This window comes from Oreochromis aureus, linkage group 12, assembly GCF_013358895.1.
Source record: "Oreochromis aureus strain Israel breed Guangdong linkage group 12, ZZ_aureus, whole genome shotgun sequence".
In the NCBI taxonomy this organism is placed as follows: domain Eukaryota; kingdom Metazoa; phylum Chordata; class Actinopteri; order Cichliformes; family Cichlidae; genus Oreochromis; species Oreochromis aureus.
The window spans coordinates 29125631-29148092 of NC_052953.1; the positions used below are offsets into that span (position 1 = coordinate 29125631).

Sequence of the window (22462 nt, forward strand, 5' to 3'; positions counted from 1 at the left end):
TTGTGCGGTGCGGTGAGTAGTGCTCGGACTCTAAATAGGAGAAACCAAACAGCCGACGTAGAAGAGCCACCTCAACATGACAACATCTGCACCTAAACGATAAAGGTCACTCTTTCAAGGATGCAAATGTTCACACCTTGGACCGAGAAGACAGATGTTTTCAAAGAGCAATAAAGGAGACGATCTGTGTCCACCATCTTTGAACAGACACCAGATATTAGAAACCAACAATGCAGTCTAGAGATCCCTTCCCTAGCGTCTCAAACCTCACTTACACCTTGCCTCAGGTGACCTCAACATAATGGGGTGGGGCAAGGTTTCGCAGTGATTTCACACCTTGACTCACATGATTACAGCTGACCATACAATGCTTTATTAAATACAAAATTTACATTTACAATAATTTACATTATATAAAACAATAACAAAACGTAACATAATAGCCAGCAGACTAGATCTCGGACTAATGCTCCTCTGAATATCTCTCTGGCAGCGAGTACTCGCCGGGCCTTCCCCAGTAGTCCACAGCTCGAACTCTGTACAGACCGTCGACCTCCTGGTCCACTACAGAACACAACAGAGAGCATGATATTATTTCTCTGTACAGTCTCTAAATCACAGTCTCAGGTTTAGAAGAATTTAGTGTGAATTCTTACCTGGTGAATAAACATAAGAAGTAAAAATAGTGTCCTGGGTAGTAATTTTGCTGAATGTCTTGCCGCCTGTGGATAATTCCACTTCATATGTTTTGATGCATCTGCAAAGCATAACATAATAAAAGTGGTATTAGCCTTAATAATGTTGTCCAACCTTTAAAGGATAAAGATGCATATAATGCATTTTAAAGCAGAGTGAAATGAAATGGATGAGAAACACCTACTTTGAATTGACACAGTGGTCAGACCAGATAATAAGGACTTGACCTTTAGTGATCCTAATGAAGCGTAACCCGTTGACCTGAAGAAGGTCAAATATAATGCAGTGTAAAAATATAAATCTGTGATTAATTTTATAGACAACAGATCATTTAAGACATACATTTATTATGAATTTAGCAATTAGACCTACTCATAAAGACTCGCCTTGGCTCTACAGACTTCTTTCTAGCTTAAAATTAAAAATATAATTAATTAAAACATTTTAAAGCCGCTTCAGCTTTCTTATTATTTTCTAATATTGTCTTTCAGAATCATTTATGCCACAAATGTAATATAAGATATTTTACCTTCACACCATTGTGTTGTGTTGGTACTAACCTGGTCTGGTACACCTTTCGGTCGGGCACATACGTGGATGAGGAGGACGGACGGCACCGGCAATTTGGCTTTCAGAATCAGACTGTCTCCTGCAGGAACGTCCCAGGGTCCGTCAGTGTGGGGGCCCTGAGACAATGACACATCAGCACCGGGTCAAAGCGTGTCTCAGTGCACTTGAGAGAGCGGGAAAAGGCCAAAGTAATCTGTCAAATCAGTTCAAGTCTTAAAGACTCACAAAAAAAAATGATGCCACAGCCATCAACTAGATAAGAAAAAAAGATGAGAGTTCACACTGGGAGGAAATCCACAGTCTCACAGTGTGGTGTGCAGAAAACATCATCAAAAAAAACAATAAAAGCAGAGAACCCTGTTTAACTCGGTGGAGCTGGGGTGCAGATTTAGGAATCAATAGCATGACATAATGTGTGCCACCGCCTTTCAAGGCTCTTTCATGCCTGTCACGTGTGCTCACTGACAACCTGCTCCCTTCTGTAAAGAGTAAAGGGCACCAGTAGCAAACCTGTCTGTTCTGCTGATCTCTTGGGAATGCCAATCAAGCTGCAAGGTCCTGGCCTGTGACCATAGATGCCGCTAAAGAATATCAGGACCACATGCAATCCTGAGGAAGTCCGATTTTGGCAGTATGCTCAGAAAATGGACATTAATAACTCGCTCGAGGTCATTTTTTTTAACTGACATGTGGTGATGATCAGGTCTTCCCCTAATTTTTTCTGAATAGTGTATGAAATAGGATAAATAACTTTTTGCTTTTTTTTTTTTTTTTGCTGTACACTATTTGAAAAACATACATACAAAAGCATATTGCAGAAAACTAGAATCTATACTGTTCAGCTGTCCTGTTTACCTCCACACTCCTGAGGCGTCTGAACTGCTCTGCTGTGGGGTAGTCAGGGCTCCCCATGTTCTGCCACAGCTGGTAAGGGTTGGTTACATTATTGTCCAAGTAATATGTGACATACATTAGACCTGGATAACAAATAGATAGCAAAGAGGAGTAAAATGAACCAAACAGACTTACAGAAATCATCTCAGATAAACAGAAACACTCCAAATCCCCTGACAGTGTTACCATTTTGTGCAGGCAGTCCTTTCAGTGAGACGGTGACATCGTCGGTGATGGTGGAGGTGCTGTTGTCCTCACTGTTGTACACCAACACTGCTGCCTGCCAGCTGTCTGAGCCACCGGGCATTACGGGTTTGTGGCTACTGGCGAGAACTCCCAGTGTGCCGTTGTGGCTTCCTGATGAGTTCACAACCTGAGCCAGAAGCTGGGTCTCTCCTAAAATGTGAATCACAGGGACACATACGAATTAAATCATGTTTAAATGATTCATCCCCTTTTCCCCTGAGGGAACATGTGTTCTAGAGTAAAGATGTCACCTAGCAAAGCCAACAGGCCCATGACTGTGAGGACAGGCTTCCTGATGAGCTGAACATGAGGGGGCTGAGTGTTGTTGACCTGGAAGCGGGCGGTCAGTGTGCGCTGGGTGAAGGGGTGTGGGTGGTAGCTGAGGAAGGCATTGTCGTTGCTCAGTAAGGTGTAGTTGATGGTGCTGTTTGGGTTTGCCATCAACACATCCTGGTGCTGGTTTATAACCTTTTGGAAGGTGGACAGCAGAGGATTTGATCAGGGTGATTTAGCTGGCAGAGAGAAGCTCCTCGTAAAACACGGACAACAAATTAGTTCTTTTATCCCATACCCACATTTAGACTGGTCTGATGAATACATATTATGCAGTTGTTGGGGTCATTTCTATGGGAAGAAGATCATACACAAAATATGGAGGCATTTGCTGATCCCTCCATTACCGATTAAAGTTTGCTGGCCCGGCAATTTAGAGCTGCCGTGCTCGCATCAGCTATTTGGTACCGCCCTTTTCAGGTCTAAATGAAATATACTGTTCTAGACTGGACACTTATAACAAACATAAATTCCCACGTGAAATCATTTTTTTCCACCCATGCTGTTCATTTGAATGTCTTCGCCTCACCTTTACCACCATTGCAGCATAGGTCACATCAGCCCTCCACTCCTGAGGCCTGGACCACCCTACCAGAGGATCAGCCTCGTCATTGTAAACAGGCAGGCTGCGAAACTTAGGGAAACGCTCTTGGATCTCTCCTACAGTCTGGATCTCCTGCTGGAGGATGGGGAAGGAGTAGCCTCCTCCCTGAAAGATCGAAAACAGGAAGTCAGCCTGGAATTAAGTAAGTTTGTGTATTAATAACTATAGTTTTTCCTAAAACAGCTGAGTCTATTAACATAATGATAATTATATTTTTTAGGCAACTATAAGCACAAATCTAATGCATAATCAAGACTGCTTTAGTTTTCTATTTGCTAAGAAAAGAAAACACCTTTTTGTGCAGGGCTATATAGTCCAGTCTGACCCCAGTCTCTCCAGTGAAGTAGTTGGTGCCGTTGTAGCAATGCTGCAGCATGGCCCAGCAGTACGGGGAGTGTGGAGGGGGGTGACAAGAGTCTCCTGGACCTCCAAACTTCAGGAAAGTACTGGCAGTGCGCAGACCCTCCGAACAGGCGTCATAGTAGTTTAGAAACCCTTGAGAAAAAATGATAATCCACAGCACAGCACTGTCATACTGTCTGGTGAGAACATTTTAATGAACAATAACAAGAACAATAATAATAATAATAATAATGATGAAAGAAGCGCCAGAAGAATTGTGTTTTTCAGTTTAGGTTTAGTGCTTTTAGGCAAAACCCATTAAAGCAGCTCTTAGACCATAACTGCATAACTTAATATAAAGTGTGTGCCCGTTTACATTCGCATTAAATGACGCTATTATAAACACAAGCTCCAGATCTATAAGAGAAGATGACATTTAGGGGAAAAAATGGTAACAGTTTACACACACAAACATATATACACACCTAAATAAAAGCCATGCACAATGTCTCATAGGTTTACCTTGAATTGAAATAGTAACATTATCAAAGTCATGGTTGTTGGGCTCATTCCATGTTTCAAAGTTCCATTGAGAAACACTTCCCAGGCCATATTTGTCTGAAATTTACAACAAGCAAAAACAGTCATCACAAAATGCATGAGCAGGGTGACACAGTGCAGATTAAGCCATTTAGTTCCAGCTAAATCACATGTTTAAATGCAAGTCCGATGATTGTTTCCGTCACAGTACATTTTCTGAATACTTCCATCAGGATCATTTTAGTCAAAAAATGACTGTTATTCATTATTTTAATGCACAGTAATTTGTTATGGCTCTATTGTTGGACCTCACTGTTCTTTTAATGTGCATACATAGAAAGTAAAACAGCAGCAATGAGAATTAGAATTTGGTAGACCATTAGCATTAATGGTCTACCAAAACTAACACTATGCACACTTTATTTAAAAGAAAAAAAGCCCCACATAAAGGTTTAAATAAATGGCAAGAACTATATAAGATATTCTATATCAACTTCTGTTTTTTCCTTTTTAAAATTCTTATTGATTATGCAAAAAGGTACAAAACAAAAAACTAAACTCTAACGATGACTGCTCCCACTCACTCACCGATGTACCTCTTGGCTATGAGATAAACCAGATTTCTCCACTTGACCACTTGTGATTTATCCTCAAAATCAGTGAAGTAATTAGAGACACTTCCCATCAGTTCAAATCCTGCAACAGAGAACAGGAAAACCCCATTACGTTTTCTGATATACAAATTTCTGATGTTTAGCTAACAAATTAACTAAATGGTAAATGGACTGATTCTTATATAGCGCTTTTCTACTCTCCTGGAGCACTCAAAGCACTTTATACAACATGCCACATTCACCTATTCACACAAGCACTTTCTTCTATGCTTTTTCAGTGCTTCTTAAGCTAACATTCACACTCCGATGGATGCATCGGAGAGCAACTTGGGGTTAGTGTCTTGCCCAAGGATACTTGGCACACAAACTGGAGGAGCCAGGGACCGAACCACTAAGCAGATGACCTGCTCTGCCTCCTGAGCTACAGCCACCCCAAGCAGGCTAGGCAAGGCAAACTAGGCTTTAGATTTTGATGCAAGAGAATGGGGAACAAGGATTCAGTACTATTCACTTAACCACAGCTGTAATTGCACTAATAAATCAAAGACTGCATGTCCGTCTATTCTTGCTTTTCTCAACAAGTTGTAATCTGACCTACTTCAAAAATGGCTCATGTATTACTCGAGTAAGTGCAGGGTCAACTTTGTGGTAGTCGTGACCTCAGAAAGGATGTTATACTCGTCCATGACCTCATAACAAACAATAAAAAGGTAAGAAAACAGATGACAAATTTACATCAGGAACAAATATAGCGGGATTGTAGTACAGTACCTGGTTGAAGGCCATTCACCCACAATAGCTCTATCAGTCGGTCCAGTCTAGTGAAGTTATATTGAGATTTTCCTCCAATATCTCTAAAATAACAAAGTTAGATGAGACCACTCTTAGTAATGCTGTAAGTTATAACCTACAAGAAAACCTTTCAAAAAGCTTGTCTTCAATCACGAGTGTATTATAACAAACACGACCAACCACATGTCATGCTATTTGCTACCCACTTGTTCATTTACTTCACTTACTGTGGAGTCACCAGCTCCAGCATCCAGTGTATCCTGACCTGCTGGATCCCTCCATGAGGGACAGAGCCCACATAGGCCAAATTCAGCTGCTGGTCAATGCTCAGGTCATACTCATGGGCCTGGGTGTGAGGGAGTGGGGGGCTGGACACAAAACACAGACAAACATTTAGCTTTGGGCTATATCTACACACACACACTCACTGGACATTTTATTAGGTATACCAGATTGGACCCCCTTTTGCCCTAAACTGACTTAATTCTTCATGACACAGATTCAACAATGTACTAGAAAACCATCTTCAGAGACTTTGATCTCTAGTGACATGATAGCATAACATAGCTGATGCAGATTTATCAGTGGACTGGTGAATATGGAGGCTATTTGAGTACAGTGAATTTTCAAGAAACCAGTTTGGGATGATTTGAGCTTTGTGGCATTGTGTGTGATGCTGGTGCTGGAAGCAGCCATCAGAAGACAGATGTGATCATAAAAGGATGAAGATGGCCAGCAACAATGCTCAGGTAGGCTGTGTCGTTCAAATGATTCTTAACTTTTAGTAAGGGACCTAAAGTGTGCCAAGAAAATATCTCCCACACCATGACGCCACCAGCAGCCTGAAGTGCATATACCAGGCAGGGCCCTCATGTTGTTCATGCCAAACACTGAATGTAGTGGCAGACACTGAGACTCATCAGAGCATGCAACATGTTTCCAGTCTTCTGTGTTGATGAGCCTGTGTGAAATGTGTTCTTAGTTGACAGAAGTGTGGTCTGCTGCTGCTGTAGTTCATCTACTTCCAGATTTGATGTCTTGTGTGTTCAGAGACGCCCTTCTGCATACCTTGGGATCAACTTACTCTATAGTCCTACGTGTTCCTAGTAAATGCATTGTTTTTAAACACTTCCTGTGAAGTACTCTGCTACAGTGAATATAAAAGTAAACCCACAGTCAGTGTCCCATTCCAGTGAAATCTCTGCTTTCTGGCTGACACTCACTGTTCGGCGCTCACACGGTGCGTTTTGCTGGACTAACGGTGAAAAGGGGAAAAGTTAAAACTGGACCTACCAGAAACCAGTGCTTCTCCAGAAGTGTTTAAGATCTCCTGTCGGCCTTTGCACGTCAACTGTGATAACATAGGAAGTGCTTGAAGTTTCGGAAATGTAAAGGAGCAAAGCTAGAAATATAAAAGTTTTCCACACCATCATGTTTGCGACCCGCTAGCTTAAACGGCTACAATAAAAACAGGGTGTGTTATAAAGAGAGTGGGGAAGTGTGCCTTAAACGTCGTCAGTGAGTAAACACGAGAGAAAGTTCTGCCATAGCTCACCTAGATACACATAAAACACCAACAAAAATGTTTCTAACAAACTAGCGAAGTGCGACTGCAGTCACGTGAACATGACAACGTAGATTACACGCGACAGTGTTGTAGTCTTTTAAGGAAGTGAGCTGTGCGTCAGTTGCATGAATACAAAACCCCTGCACATTCAATTAAGGAAACAATTAGACAGCACATTCTGCAGAGTAAATGATTACTGCACATTTACCAGAACCATATAAAAGACGTAGCTTATTATTAGATTATCGATTAGATGTGGTTTATTTGACTACAAATGGAATCATACTGGTTTAGTTGTGCATCAAGCTACATTAAATCCCCAATTTTGACTCTACATATATAAAAGAAATAGATAATAAATCAGACGCTCAAAATACAAGGAGCTGTTAATGGGACATTTATTAAAAAACAAAACAAAAACAAAAAAAACCATAGGAGAATCAGAAGGCATTAAAGGAAAAATACAGATGTCATTTACAGTTTAACTCAAAGATTGTTAAACAGCAAGTTATACACAAACATTTACACAACCTGTACAAATATTTTTCCTCCGCAAACTTGCAAGTTAAATTTCAAAATAACTTAAATAGTTTTCTACGTAAAAGTGCAAATCCATATGGGTGTGATGTCTGTGAGTAAGACCATGGCGACAGAAAGGGTGCTTTGAGCTCACTGGCTGTAGGATGTCCATTCGTAAGGCAACACAAACACATTTAGCTGCGTAGTTATAATGCCTTGCACAGCAAATCAGTACTGTAATGTCCTAAACAGTCCCAAACTCTGTGACGCCCTTTCTTAATGAATTGTGCCCAACCCTAAATAAAGCCACTATTAAACATTGCAGTTCAGTCTTTGTAGTGTTCTCGGATTCAAAGTTTGGAACGTCAGCATTACAGTATAGCAATGACAACCTGTTACATGTATGGTAGTGTTATAGGTTAGCATTAAAGTCACAGTTAACCACAGACCATTCTATACAGTCTTGAACCCAAACACGACAGGGTTGTAGTAGTCCACAGGTTTCAGGTTTCGACAACAAGTGTGAGTAGAGGTGAGGCGAAGGCGGCTGCTGATTCTCCACAGTCACAAGGCATGAAGCGACAAAGAGTGGCAAACTGTTAATGCTGAAACTTCAAAGTCTCTACAGGCATCCTCCTCACTGGTGAGGAGGGGAGACATATTGAAAGAACTAACCCACACACACTATTGGGCTTTACATGCTTCTGTAAAATCATGCAGCCGAGTCCAAAAACAGAAAAAAGGAAAAAAAGAAAAAATCACCATGAGTATTACAGCATATCTGCTCAAGAAGCACTGGTCACCATGGGCTCTACTGGACATAAAACTGGAAATGTGTTTGGTAAATAAAAACGGTGTTTAGGCATTTGCAATACAAATGGAAAAAAAAAAGAAGAAGCAAGCATAGAGTCTTTGTGTGAGTTTGTGTAACATGAAGTAACTACGACTTCTGCTCGGCTCCTGCTGCAGACTGCGCTGCGCTCTCAGGCTTAAGGATCTGGTAGGTGATGAGGTACTCCGGGTAGGCCTAAAGAAAACAGAGCAGGATGTCAGCCAACATTACACAGCAAGTGTTGCTTTTTGCTAACGCTATGGCCCGAGTTCTTAATTACCTGCTCTCCTCTGTAGATGACATACTCGGCGTAAGCTAGGCCGTTAACGCTGGGCCGCCCGATTACTGAATGATGTCCTGGGGGAGCGTGAGCCATCTTCATGGCACTGAACTGTAGGAATGACTTCCCCAAAGTCACTCGGCAGAAAAGCATTTGCCTGAGAAGTCACAACATATGAACTGAATACAGGAACAAAACTTTGCTACAACATCTTTGTGCTGCAGTTTAACGGGTGACAGCCAAAAGTTACCTGTGGCACAGGTAGCAGGATCGGTCTTTGTGTGTCGGGCAGCCAGTGCCTCCACCGATGCCGTAGACGTATTGATTGCTTTTTGAGGAGTTCTCTGCAAAATAGATACCTGCTCCAAACATCCCTCCTATGTAGGCGTGACGCTCATCAAAGCCTTTGTGAATGATGGCATTGATAAATGGGGAACCTGTAGGAAATTGTGGCAGGATGAAGTTACACAGTAGTCAAGTTTTCTGTTATGTCTGCTGCAGACACACAGAGCACACAGATGGTGTGACAGTGGGTGTGGTTACCGTGAAACAACATCCGCTCATTGTGATGGTTGTGGTTCTCATCTGCGATCTCCTTCTGCCTGTGGGTGTAACGTTCCCTCAGCTTCTTGTTTACCACCTTTTGAATCTGTGTGACACAGTATGGTACATTTCAAACAGGATGCAGGGAGTTGTGTTTGTTTTACACCAAAAACTAATGACTCCTCTCAAACTGCTGTAATATTGAGGTTTCTAACCCAAAAAATACATTAAATAAAGATTTTAAAAATAGCCAAAACTTGGTCGGTATTTTGCTGATAATCAAAACAGGCAAGTAAAGAGTCAGCGTTCAGACCTTAATGATGTTGTATCTGCTGAAGACACCACCAGCATTGCCTCCATCTCTGTGCTCTCTGATGGTGCTCTGCATCTGTGTGACACACATGAACAGCAAGATTTGTTATAAGGCACTCTGTCCAGCTATCGCTATATACTAATTTACCAGGTATTTAAAACAGCTGCATAAAAAAAGAAGCTATTTTGGGTAAATGCAGCTTCTCAGCTCACCTCCTCCTCCACTGACTGGTACTCCTTGTCCTCTGGGGCGAGGTCTATAAGAATGGTTCCCTGGCTGGCACAGTGGAATGTCAGGTATGGGTTGCCACCTGAGAAGTGATCAAGATTCAAAGTGTAAAGATGCGCAATCTCTATCAAAGTAGCAGTATCAAAAAAAACCACCAAAGCAAAACAAAAAAGCCACTGGGTTACACCTTACCTTGTTGGCCGCCCAGCAGCCTCTCAACTCCCTTGATGAGCTTGTGTCGGTGGCCGTATGCGTTAATCCCGATCTCCTTCAGCTCCTCGTGGCCCATGTCAGCCAGCACATCCAGTGTGATCTGAGAAAAAAAAAAAGAACCCCACAACAAACTGAGACCTTTAATAATCTAATATTGGTCAAACGTATATCCAGCGGGTTACATAAGCCAAGTTCAGCATAAAGTGTGTGCTTGATAGAAAAAGCAGTTACTGACCTGCTCTCTTTCAAAGATGTCCCTGAGGTGCTCCAGGCCCAGGCTCTTCAGGAATTGACTTATGTTCATGTCCAGCATTGCCACTATGGGAAAAACAAACAAACAAAACAAAAAAATAAAAAACCCCAGCAGATTTAATAAAACATAATTCTTAACAGAAGCTCCCCAATCTCTTCTATGTCCATTTTTTTCTGCTTGACCAGATTTTATAAACTGACCAGTGTTTGATATAAGGACCGCAACAACAAACTTACTTTCCCCTTCCTTGCGGTCAGTGCCAGTGGCTCCATCTGCTACCCCAGAGGTCCCTGTAGCAGCGGCAGCAGCCAGCTCAGTGAGGGGCCCAGCGAGGTTGTCTATGCTGCTGGCAGCTGAGAGACAAGAAGGCGTGGAGGCAGGGGAGATGACAGAGGCGCTGACCACTGTGGCCTGAGGCTTAAAGCAGCTGGGCAGGGCATCCGGTGGCATGGCATCCATCAGCAGGGCTCGGATGTCATCAGCCTGCAAGAATATAGAAGTTTAAAAAAAAAAAAAAAAAATCACCAAAGGGAACAGTTTGAGCCTTTCAAAAAGCAAATGTATTAAAGTACAGAGTTTCCTTTGATGGTGCCTTTAATATCACAGTTATTCTTTCAGACGGAAGCCATTACCGTAGCCAGATCCAGAGCAGTCTGCCCCTCCTGGTTCTTCATGGTGGGGTCGGCTCCATGAGCCAGCAGCAATGCACAGAGCTGTGTGCGACCTTTCTGAGCTGCTTCATGGAGGGGTGTGAACGCCCATTTGTCTGTGGCATTCACACACGTGTTGTATTTGATCAGAAGGGCTGCAATATCCACATGCTGCAAGGAAGAGAGAGGGAACAGACCACAAATTAAACCCTGACCTTTAAGTTAAATGAAATAACACAGTTAATGACACTGTGTTTCCAAGAGCTGATGGCAAGTTCATCAGCTCAAGTATCTTTTCATCTAAAATGTTTACACTTTACATGTATCTACAGCTACAAAACCCACAAAAATGTTTCTGTTTAAGTAGCTGAGACTGACCCCGTAAGAGGCAGCATTATGAAGAGGGATAAGGCCTCCTTTGTCCTGTGCGTTGACGTCGGCCCCATGTTCTAATAGATACTCTGCCACCTCAAGGTTGTTGTAGCCAGCTGAGGAAAAAAAACAAAACAAAACAAAACAAAAAAAACAGAGTCAGTGCAACTTCCCTCATATGAACACACTTCAAATAGTCTTTTAATATATATTTAATTAGATGAGATTAGTCTCATTGAGCTCCACTCCTTTTAAAGATAGACGTGAATAAAATGCAAAGGAAATACTGTGTAAATACAAACAACAAATGCACAAAACACATAAGACCAACAGTCAGAAAAACAGGACAAATTATGTTCCAAGTTTTAATGTCAAACAGTGTGTGAATTAGTATTTTTACTCAGTAAAAAAGAATAAAAACACATCAGAAGAGCTTGTACCTGCGAGGTGAAGTGGTGTGGAGTTGCGCCCCTGTGTGTCTCTGCAGTTGATATTCTCCGGTGAGCAGAGCTTCTGGACCCGGGCCAGGCAGCCCTTCTTGGCAGCATCCAGCAGGGCGGCATCGCCCCTCAGCAGGTCCTGGATGTCCGTGTCGCCATCTTTCACCATGTCCAGCGGCATGTTCCCATCACGGTTCTTCTTGCTTGGGTCGGCTCCATGCTGAACAGAAAAGTTTATAAAAATATTTGTTACACATGACACTGAGTGACTATTCAGGCCAAAGTGATTTGTTTTCCTGTCAGGATCATGAAGGTGGGTGCTTACTTTGAGTAACAGCTTGCAGATTTCATATTTTCCTTTGGCCGCAGCCTCATGAAGAGGGGTGAACTTCCAAAGGTCGGCCACGTTCACTGAAGCTCCATGTCTGACCAGCAGCTCGGCCACTTCATAGTGACCATAGGAGCATGCATTGTGGAGGGGAACAAGACCACTGAAGGAGGAAAACCAGCAGAAAAAATGATCACATTTAAGAAGGAAGAAAATTTAAAGTACTGATATTTACGGCTTAAAAGGCTTTAACCATAATAACTTTTGATTTCTTTTATGACATTTTTAGTGAACCAACAGATGGTAGTTTACAAACTCACCCCTTGTCTTTGGCATGAACGTCAGCTCCGTGGTGTAGCAGGTATTCAACAACAGCCACTCGATTGTAACCGGCCGCAAAGTGCAGAGGAGTGGAGTGGCGGCCCTCCAAGTCCCGACAGTTTACATTCTGGGGGGTGCAAAGTTGCTGCCAAACATACATTTTATAATTAGCCAAGTTTACAGGACATTACATTTTATATCACTGCTACTAGTGAGCATGTGGAACTGATGTGCTACAAACTTTACAAGTGTACAATAAACATTTTATCACAGTAATACGTCTCTGTGAAACTCATCATAAATGATCAGGCCGAAGAGTCAGTGAACTTACTTGCACTGTATCCAGATCTCCTGCTTTGGCCGCCTCCAGAAACCTGTAGTCCACATCAGAGTTACGTGTGGGAACATTTTCTGGAAAAGAGAAAGAAAAAAAAGCTGTCAAAGATGACTCACATACACCACGTGATGATCAAGAAAACAGAGTGATTTTTCATTTTCTTTAAAGTGTGATAATCACCGTTGAGAATCTGTTGCACAGCCTCGTTGCCCATCTGAGCGGCGGTGAAGCCCTGCAGAGACACGATGGAGGGGTCGGCCCCGTAACTCAGCAGCAGCTTGCAGGTCTGGATGTGACCAGCCAGCGCCGCTCTGTGAAGAGCTGTCTGACCCAGAGTGTCCACAGCATTGACCTGGAGTCAGAGCAAAAGAAGTTTTTAAGTTTCATACCAACAACTCTCCCAAAGACCACATTTTTTCAGAAAGAAAATGCAAAAGCAAACCTTTGCTCCATGTTTCTGCAGCACCTCAAGGATATCATTGTGAGCTCTCTCGGCAGCGACGTGCAACGGGGTCATGAAGCTAAAAGACGTCACAGATGAGAAGATGTCACCATTATCACTCTTTAGGGCTGAATCAGCAGCATTTCATTTTTTTTATGTTCTACATAACGGTTTCATGTCTTTGTGGCACTTAATGTGTTTTTACTTGCAACACATTTTTCTGCAGTTATGATGTCACATCTTAGACCACAGAGATTGTGTGCTTAATTTAGAATAAAATGCTTATTATTATTTCGTTCATTCCTTTTAAGATGAACTCCTACAAGTTTACTTGCTCCTGACTTTTAAAAATAAAATCTAAAAACTTTTTGTTGTTGACTCACTCTTTGTTCTTCTCATTGATGTTGGCACCTTTACGCAGTAACAACTCGGTCACCTGCTTTCTCTTAGGGTGGGGTGAAGCCACAGCACAGTGCTGAAATACACATTAACATTATATTAGTGCCGAGCTTAATCTTCATTATGCAGAATTATGCAAAGAACTGTTGGTAGCATAATGAAAGAGAGAGGCAGGCATGTTAAGAGAAACTACTGGCAAGCTCCATAGACTTGATTCTTACCAGAGCTGTTTCGTTGGTCTGAGGATGTTTGAAGCTGATAATTTCCAGAGCCAGCGTCTTCTTCACTTTGGCCACGTCAGCCTCCCTAGCTGCCTGCAGCAATGAGTGACCTTTGAACTCATCTAAAAAGAAATGTTGAAATGATAAATTAGGTATGGTCTAATGATTTGGGTTTCTAAGTACATGAAAGCTAATCTTTGTGGAAAAAATGGCTGCTGATCAAGCCTCTTATGTGGCTTAGCAAGAACTCACAGGTGAGCCTTTCTTTCAGCTCTGGAGTCGGAGCCATGTCCACAGCGCTCTTGCTGTGGCAGTTTAGGAGGGTGGGGTCGGCCCCGTGGCTTAGCAGCAAGGAACAAACCTCCACTCGGTTCTTGGAGGCTGCCTCGTGGAGGGGAGTGAACTGCCACAGGTCCATGGCATTCACACAGGCTCCATGCTGCAGAGAGAAACAGCACAAAATGTGTACAGAAGAAAGAACAAACATTTGTTTCATCACATCAGTATCTGACATTATAACAAATTGTAATTAGTGTCTGATTATAATTCCTAGCACTATATTATTTCCTAGTTATAACTCATGATTTTACAAAGCAAAACGAGTTACACCTACACGGTCAAGTTTGACTTTGCTGCAATCAAAAAACCTAAAAGCACAAGCTCATCAAATAAGAAATCTTATGTGTCTTACTTTAAGCAGAAGCTCAGTGACCTCGTAGTGACCGTAGGAGCAGGCATTGTGAAGAGGAACCAGACCACTGCGGGACAACACACTCTGGTTAGTGTCGTGACTTATACTTAAAAGGACAAAGAGAGAAAAAAAAAAAAAAGCCTCACCCTTTGTCCTTGGCGTGAACATCAGCCCCATGCTGAAGGAGGAGCTGAACGATGCGGACCCGGTTGTAGCCGGCAGCCAGGTGCAGCGGTGTAGACTGCAAGAGAAAGAAAGTCTGTTAGCATCGTTCGCGGGCCGGGTTGGTGCATACTGCCTTTGATGGCCACATGAGCAAGCAGCTGATTAAGGCCATAAGCAATTGTGCTAGAGCAGGCTATGCTCGGTGAGTTGCAGATGAATGGCGGACATCATGATGCAGTCAGTGAGTTTGTGGGGAAAATCCAACAACAAAATTCAGTTGCTGTCGTTACTATGTCTGACCTGAGCGATGACGAGCAACTTTAACCTCACTAGTCATCTAACTCGATTTCCAATTGATAAGATCACAAAAAATAAATAAAAATAAATCCATCTTTTAGGTCTTAGTACTTCAAAAATAGGTTTGATGCAGTAAGCTGAGGAGTAGGAGTAGTAAAGTCCAAAAGGCTGCTTGTGAATTATGGTTAGGATACAATACCCGACTTACTTTCCACTTCCAGTTATAAAAAATAAACAAATAAATAAAAAGAAGAGAGAAAAAAAATGATAGAAACACAAAAATGCTTCCCAATAATTAAATTCTTAAGAATTTCTATTAATTTTTCAATTACCTGTGTATAAAAACATAATCATTCAATACTAGATATTGAGTAAATAAAATTCTATTGAATCCCAACCATAATAGGATGCAGTGAAGCTACAATAAGCAGGTTGAGGGGAAAAAAAAAAAAAAAAAAAAAAAAAAAAAATCAAATAGCCTAATTTCAGCCAAGAAAAATGAGAATTAGTATAAGCAAAGCTGCAAATCCCATTTCAATTGCATTTGTTCACTGTTCAAAAATCTGGCTCAATCCATTTCAATCCATGCAGTGATGTTAATATAAAAATGCAGAAATGTAAGACTATTAAGTCACAGTGAAAAAAATAAACTCTGAATAATGAGAGCTAAATAATGGAGGCTTCATTCAGTTTGGGATGACACAAGCAATTTAGAAGCAATCAACATGGAGGACAGAGCATAGCACTAGAATGGCAGGTTAAGTGTAGTCCATTCAATACTGCATACCAACTAATCCAGGGAGATGTGAAGTATACACAAGTTACAATGACACAAATCCAAGATTCAATTGACAAAAAAGTGCGGAGGGGCAGGCCTTCAGGCATGCATGAATTATCACCATCATCAAAAACAAATAAAATAAATGAAAAGCCAAATCAGACACTGATTTATGAGCAAGTGATCGAAAGTTGGAGAAGTGTGGGTGAGTGTGCAGAGGAGAGAGGACAGATGATGAAGTAGGCAGGCAGTGGGCATTTTGTGCTCCTCTCATAATTCCAAAAAGATGAGTCGTCACCATGACACCAACCCAGTTCAGTCGCTCACTCACATTCACGCACACACAACAGAGGAGCATCAGGGTAGGATAAATGAGTGACCCGTACACCCAGGTCCATGATGTGCAATTAACAAGTGACAGCCAGCTTATTGGTCAAATAAAAACGATGGATTAAAAATAAAAGAATAAAAACAAAACAAACAAAAAAAGATCACAACAGTGCATCAATTAAGTGGCCGTTATCAAGGTCAACTTACCAGCATTTTTTGTGATGTTGACTGATCGACAAATGTTGCCAGAGTCACACGGAAAACAAAATGAAACAAAAATTACAAAATGACAGTGTCTTTTCACAGCAATTTTCTCTCTCTCTCTCTCTCCCTTAAAGTCAGTGAAACATAAAGCGCAGTAAGACAATAATCACTGTTTGATCCGTCAAAGACGGTGTGAGATTAAATGTGACAAGGGGCCAGAGAGGGTAAGTAGCTGGAGGATGCAGTGGAGACTGCTCCTCCTCTTCTCAGGTCTGCTTAAATTCCAGACCACATCTCCAAAGTGGCTTACAGACCTAGATCATGCAAACATCAATTCTACTGCAAAGACGTAACACTTTAATTTGTGATGAAGAAAATATGGTTAGAAGTGAATGAAATGTGCTGAAAAACTGTTAGCAACAATGAGTTTTCATGGAATAATGGAGGTAGTGGTTATGTTTTGCTTCAAGTTGTTTACAGAAATAAACACATTTATTCAGGATAAAAAGCTAATCCTTCAATATTTCCAAATAATGCATGAGGGACCAAGCCCACCTCCCTCCCTCCCAAAGAAAAGACTTTTTTTTTTTAAAAAATACACAAAAACAACCTGTTCATATGGATGCAATGGAAACAAAATCCCTCACCTAAATCAGCCATGATAAACAGTGTGTAAAGTCTAAAAGAGGAGTGTCAGCTGTGTTTGTACCATTACACATCTAGTTCCCTCAACCACAGAGAGGAAGACAAAAAACAAAAAGAACAAAAAACAAACAAAATTAACACGAGGAAACCTGCATGGTGATCTAAACACTGCTTACAGTGTAATCAAGTCCCACTAACAAAGACTAAGAACTAAAAATTACACAGAAATAAACTGTGCAGAATACGTTAAGTCTAGTTCTTTGATCTGACCAGATGTGCTTTCACAGAAAATAGATTTCAAAACTGATGCGTGACAATAAGAAAGAAGAGACAGCACTGCCATCAAGACACTGGGTCCCAACATGCTGGAAAAATATAGTTTTGGGTTATATATATATGTATATATATATATATATATATATATATATATATATATATATAGATTTAGTTTGGGGTTTGTCGTGTAAATTTATGTCTACTTTACCTTCAAGAGAATGTATACAGAATCAACTAGCCTGATTAACTGGGTTGAAATAGTGCTTTTTAGTGGTTTTCCTTGAAAAAGACTGAACAATTAAAAGCCGAGTTGAAGAAAAATGATGCTGTTAAAATGAGGATGATTTCACAGCAGCAAATGGATTTTGTGGATGGTCTGACGAGAGTCACGCATGCATGATTAGAGAATGAGAAATGTCTAAACCAGGTATTCCCAAATTAAGGTGGCCCCAACATAAATCCTTTATAGAAACGCCATTCAAACTAATTCAGACTCCTTTACACACATGCTGACTGACTTAAAAAAAAACAAAAAACAAAAAAACAACAACATATTTTTCCCCTCAAAATCTGAAGTTTTGGAAAAACACTGGTAAATGTGTATGTATTTGGTGTAATGTGCTACTTGTGGCTCATTTACCTTGCGACCATCGCTGGCGTGACAGTTGACATTTAATGGAGTCAGCAATGCCATCAGTTTTTCTTCATTTCCACTCCTGTAATTACATGGTTGAAAAGACTCAGATGTTGTTAAATCAAAATAACTTGAAAATAGTAACTAAGAAGAGGTCAATTAAAGTCAGATTAAAAGGATATCATGTGCAATCACTTGTCCTCCTTCATATGTTTTAACTCTTAAATGTGCTTAGAGAATCACAGGACACACCAGCATCGTTTCTAACTGCAGTTTACCCAACAACTTCATGTCATCAACTATTGACACACTCACCTTGCTGCTTCCAAAAGCTCATCCTTCTTGTATTCACCTGGAAGAAGAAAATCCCTCAGATTAGAGAAACGTGTGAAACGCTTCCCATAAATATTGGTATGTGACCTAACTTTACATAGCATTTATTGCTTATGTTTGTTTGGGACATTAACCGTGAGTGACTGACCAGTGAGAACCGCCTTGGCTGACGGGTCAGCCAGATCCAGAGCAGACTTGCCATCGGTGTTGCGGATGTTAGGATCAGCTCCGTGCTGTAGTAACACTGCAAGAGATAAGTTGAGATAAACAAAAAAGAAAAGCTTGCATTTTAACGTTCCTCATTTGTGTTACCCAGAATGCTGAGCATATTAATAAAGAGGAAGGCTGGTTAAACAGCATAGATAATAATAGAAGAAACAAAGTTGAAAACAGTGTTAAAACTGTGACCACCTCTATATTTTAAAGAGCCCCAGGGGAGAACGCCACCTCACACAATGAATGAACAAGCTCATCGGGCGTCTGCACATACACTAAAAAAACTAGAATGACATCAGTCTTGTATTCATCTGGATGAAAATGAGCGCTTAGATTAGAGCCTGGCATGCAAAACACTTCACATAAATGTTTGCAGTGGATATAACTTTCCATGGGCAATTACAGTCTGTTTGTTTGGCAAGTTAAGTGCTGAGAAGGAACCCGGTTGATTTATCCAGTAGAACCTTAGTTATTTCCACACAGGCCCAATTTATACAAATAATCCATATGAGTCAAATGCTGAGGCTTAGGATGGCTCATAATGCCAGTTTAAACTGTTTTTTGTACTCTTGGGTCTGTCAAACAGAGGAAAAAATCCTTAAGTTTATCTCAGGCAAACCCGGCTGCTTTTCAAATCTTCTGTTTGCAAAGGGCAGACAATCAGAAGAAATTTGTCTTAAAGGGAGAGGAGCTAAAACAACTTCAGACAGTAGATGAACTAAGAAACGGCATCAAGGCCCAGTAAAAGATAAATAAGGATTTATTTAAACTGTGAATTCTCCAAAGCTAATAGACTAAATCTATAAAATTAGTGGGATGAAAATGAGCATAACTGGTCCCTTTAAACCATCAATCGAGATAATATTAAAAAGGGTTCTATTAAAAAAAAAAAAAGCTAATTACAAAAGAGTCCTCAAGATGTACTTCTACATGGCAGCCATCCCTGCATAGGCAAATGTTCATGTAAATTAACAAATAAAAGGGTTATATAGCCTACCTACAGCAATTTGATAGGAGAAAAAAAACATTAAGGCATTTGTTTGTGTGTCACCCCAATGTAAGTAATGTTTTTAGCCTGTTCTAGCTCTACTCCTCTGTCTCACACACATATTTATTAAGTTTTTCACTCCCACACACACGCAAACACATTTCCATATTTGCCTAACCGTAGATATAAACGGCTAGCATCCTTACCAATGCACACATCTATCTTTCCCTTAATGGCAGCCTCATGTAACGGAGTGTAGTTCCAGTTGTCTCTGGCATTTGGATCTGCGCCTTGACACAAGAGGAGGCTGACGACTTCTGCGTGTCCAAAAGAGCAGGCATTATGCAGGGGGATGAGACCTCCATCATCCCTGGCGTGAACATTGGCCCCAGTCTGCAGAAGGTGCTCCACAACATCTTTTCTACCAAAGCCTGAAAGAAGGTTAAAATGCACGTGAATTAAGTTTTTCCATCTATATTACATTAAGCGTTTTGCATATGTATCCTGCTAACATTAATAGCTTTTAGCCATTCATAGGAAATATCCCAACAAAAACAAACATCTATAACTATATTATAATATAAATACTCCTTATACGCTTAAGCACCCGTATAGATACACACACATCTTACCTACAATAAATGCAGAGGTGCTGTATTTAATTTAGAGCTTGGGAACTTAGCAAACAACATACACGTAGCATAATGTTAGTTTTTGTTGCAGTTCATGCTAATGTACGGTTATCCTAACTAAAAGAGAGGACGGTTTGCGTTTCCTAGCTGAATGTTATTAGCGGCACAGCTTATAAAATAGTTCGACAGCTTAAAATTATAGTTACCTTTTAAGGAATATATAAGAAAGATAAATGTAAATAAAAGGTTAGCGCTAGCAGTAAACAAGTTAAGCAAAACACATTATCTAGCTAGCCGCCCACAGTATGTTAGCTAATAACAAGATGCTGTTGCTACTTCATTAGCTCCTTACCCGCAGCGAAATGAAGGGGGGTTGATTTTCGACCAGCCATGTCCTTCGCGTTTACATTCACCGAATCCACAAGTCTCTTTACTCTGGATACGTCTCCATTACGACAGGCCTCGAACAACTCCCTGAACGCCCCGCCGATGCCGCTACTGCCGTCGGTGGGACTGGGAGCTCCAGAGCCAGGGCTCGAAACGCTGCTGCTACCTCCGCCAGAGGTTGTCGTGGTGGAGCTCGCACTGCTCGCTAAGGCCGGGGCTGGTAGGTCTGGGGAGGCCAGAGCCATTTCAATCCCTCCGCTGCACTCCCTCTCATTCTCCGAAGGTCCGACGGCCGAGGTCAGCAAAGCCATCGGCGGAGAGCCCGGAGGAGCGCCAGAAAGAGAGCTGTTTCTCGGCGGAGACTGTAAAGTATTTTGCTGTTGTTGCTGCTGCGATGAGCGTCGAGACACCGCCATTACAGCAGCTCTCAGGCGATAATAAAAGCAGTTCCTCCTTCTTTCCGGTGAAAGTGGTCGTGTTTCCTGTCAGCTGTTTTCTTAGTGGAGCCTGGCAGTGGAAAACCCCCCGACTTAAACTTACTATAATGCATTGCAAAACACATTAAAAAATATCGTCTCTAGGCATTACATTGTTTTATGTTCTACCTTATTTAATTAATTAAAAAGAACGTACTGAAAGACTGAAAAGAGGTTTGTGAGATTTGGGGGGAGAAATTCACAACAAATGTTAGAGTTCATGCTGGTGATCAATGAATTGGGCCCGACAACTTAAAAATGAGAAACTTCGTGTCATATGTTACAATATTACGTGTTTTTTTTTTTATAATTGTTTTTTATATGATACATGAATCATCACTCACAGTGCAATAAATAATTAATAATAAAAAATAATAAATGAACTTTTAAAAAAAAATTAATTGCTTTGGGGGCCCCCCAGTGGTGACGTTTAACATTTTTTTTTATTTATGATAACAACAACAACAATAATAAGTTTTGCCAGTCTTAGAGATAATTCATATATTATAAAAGTTTTATTAAAAAAGCCCACAATATTATGTAAACACAGCATTGTTGGTGTAGTGACTCATACTGCCTCTCTGCTCAGTGCTCAGAGCTCAACCGATAATGTGTGCAACCAGGTGTACAGTACGAAATGTAAAGGCATGTAAAGAGCAGGTTGAATCAAGATTGACTTAAGGACCATATAACCACATGACAAGAGACTAGATAATTAAAAAAATTCTCAAGTCACTTTCAATTGTTCCACTGGCAGACTTCTTTTCCTTACAATAAACCGCAAAAAAAGAAAGAAAAAAAACTGGAGTAAGGGTTTTCATAATGTTCAAGTATAATATGACATCAGATATGGCAGCTTTTTTTTCTTGATGTTTGTTTTTCGATCTTTGGTTCATTTGTGTTGTAAAGTTCATCTACGTTGACCCGGAGGACCGCGTCAACACAGGTTCACTGCACTGTGAGCTTTTCCAAAAATAGATCAATTAAAAAAAACTACCACAGACCTTCCACGGCACATGAAAGACTGAGTGGACTGGCAGTAATTAGTGTTAACAACAAAGTTGGCCACCAGATTTCTTGCAGTGATGTAATAAATGATTTTCCTTCTAGAAAAGCTGGAAAACAAATGTGTTGAGAAGAGGATGGAGTATTGAGGACAAACAAAAAAGTCAAATGCTTGGATTCCAATCATTCATTTTCAAATGTAGTTCTTCCTATTTTTTACCAAAGTGTTTATACATGTTTACGTAGTTTTCTGAACAGATTATTCAACTTTGGAATTATACATCTTGTTCCCTTATTTCACCTGCCTCTATGAATTTACAATACTGAAGTATTTCTCTGATATATTTTTTATTATATTTAGTAGTTAGAACTTATTAACCAGGGACTGTTTAATTCAAGGGATTTTAATTGTATTTTTATTTTTCATGGCACTTTGTTGTTGCACATTGCTCTTACACTTTATTTAAAACTAGAAATAATAAAGCAGTTGACGTGTTTCAGCCTGTGACTTTTAGT

The 22462-nt window shown here is 40.8% G+C and overlaps 2 protein-coding genes across 4 annotated transcripts; both read right to left on the reverse strand.

Annotated features, from left to right (window-relative positions):
* Positions 1-350: 350 nt before the first annotated feature.
* idua (alpha-L-iduronidase) lies at positions 351-7329 on the reverse strand. Of its 2 annotated transcripts, XM_039620408.1 has the most exons (15): positions 7187-7257; positions 6925-6982; positions 5859-5999; positions 5611-5693; positions 4814-4921; positions 4208-4303; positions 3636-3838; positions 3269-3448; positions 2658-2874; positions 2347-2556; positions 2122-2243; positions 1257-1382; positions 881-957; positions 657-757; positions 351-564 (listed from the first exon to the last, which is right to left on the reverse strand). In XM_039620408.1, exons 3-15 carry the CDS (start codon positions 5879-5881, stop codon positions 464-466), a joined length of 1647 nt encoding a protein of 548 aa, XP_039476342.1. In that variant the 5' UTR covers positions 5882-5999; positions 6925-6982; positions 7187-7257; the 3' UTR covers positions 351-463. The 2 variants fall into 2 exon arrangements, with proteins under 2 accessions (XP_039476342.1, XP_031599524.1); XM_031743664.2 differs by having other exon boundaries at positions 6925-7329.
* Positions 7330-7579: 250 nt separating this feature from the next.
* LOC116323322 (poly [ADP-ribose] polymerase tankyrase-1) lies at positions 7580-20946 on the reverse strand. Of its 2 annotated transcripts, XM_031743632.2 has the most exons (28): positions 20431-20946; positions 19653-19877; positions 18391-18486; positions 18225-18261; positions 17916-17991; positions 16358-16378; positions 14727-14821; positions 14581-14647; positions 14142-14328; positions 13890-14011; positions 13653-13744; positions 13270-13348; positions 13008-13179; positions 12822-12901; positions 12490-12635; positions 12167-12332; positions 11842-12061; positions 11408-11517; positions 11012-11200; positions 10616-10862; positions 10362-10444; positions 10106-10226; positions 9898-9995; positions 9686-9760; positions 9373-9478; positions 9080-9266; positions 8830-8986; positions 7580-8744 (listed from the first exon to the last, which is right to left on the reverse strand). In XM_031743632.2, exons 1-28 carry the CDS (start codon positions 20879-20881, stop codon positions 8658-8660), a joined length of 3792 nt encoding a protein of 1263 aa, XP_031599492.1. In that variant the 5' UTR covers positions 20882-20946; the 3' UTR covers positions 7580-8657. The 2 variants fall into 2 exon arrangements, with proteins under 2 accessions (XP_031599492.1, XP_031599493.1); XM_031743633.2 differs by lacking the exon at positions 16358-16378 and having other exon boundaries at positions 8603-8744.
* Positions 20947-22462: the final 1516 nt, after the last annotated feature.

Coding starts and splice junctions, on each gene's coding strand:
- idua (XM_031743664.2), bottom strand. CDS start 7,064: ATGATGGTGTGGAAAACTTTTATATTTCTAGCTTTGCTCCTTTACATT. Junction 2,557..2,657: donor GGGCCTGTTGGCTTTGCTAG/GTGACATCTTTA, acceptor TTCACATTTTAG/GAGAGACCCAGCTTCTGGCT. Junction 958..1,256: donor CGAAAGGTGTACCAGACCAG/GTTAGTACCAAC, acceptor GACCTTCTTCAG/GTCAACGGGTTACGCTTCAT.
- LOC116323322 (XM_031743632.2), bottom strand. CDS start 20,881: ATGGCGGTGTCTCGACGCTCATCGCAGCAGCAACAACAGCAAAATACT. Junction 13,349..13,652: donor ATCAATGAGAAGAACAAAGA/GTGAGTCAACAA, acceptor GACGTCTTTTAG/CTTCATGACCCCGTTGCACG. Junction 11,518..11,841: donor CACACCACTTCACCTCGCAG/GTACAAGCTCTT, acceptor TTTTTTCCTCAG/CTGGCTACAACAACCTTGAG.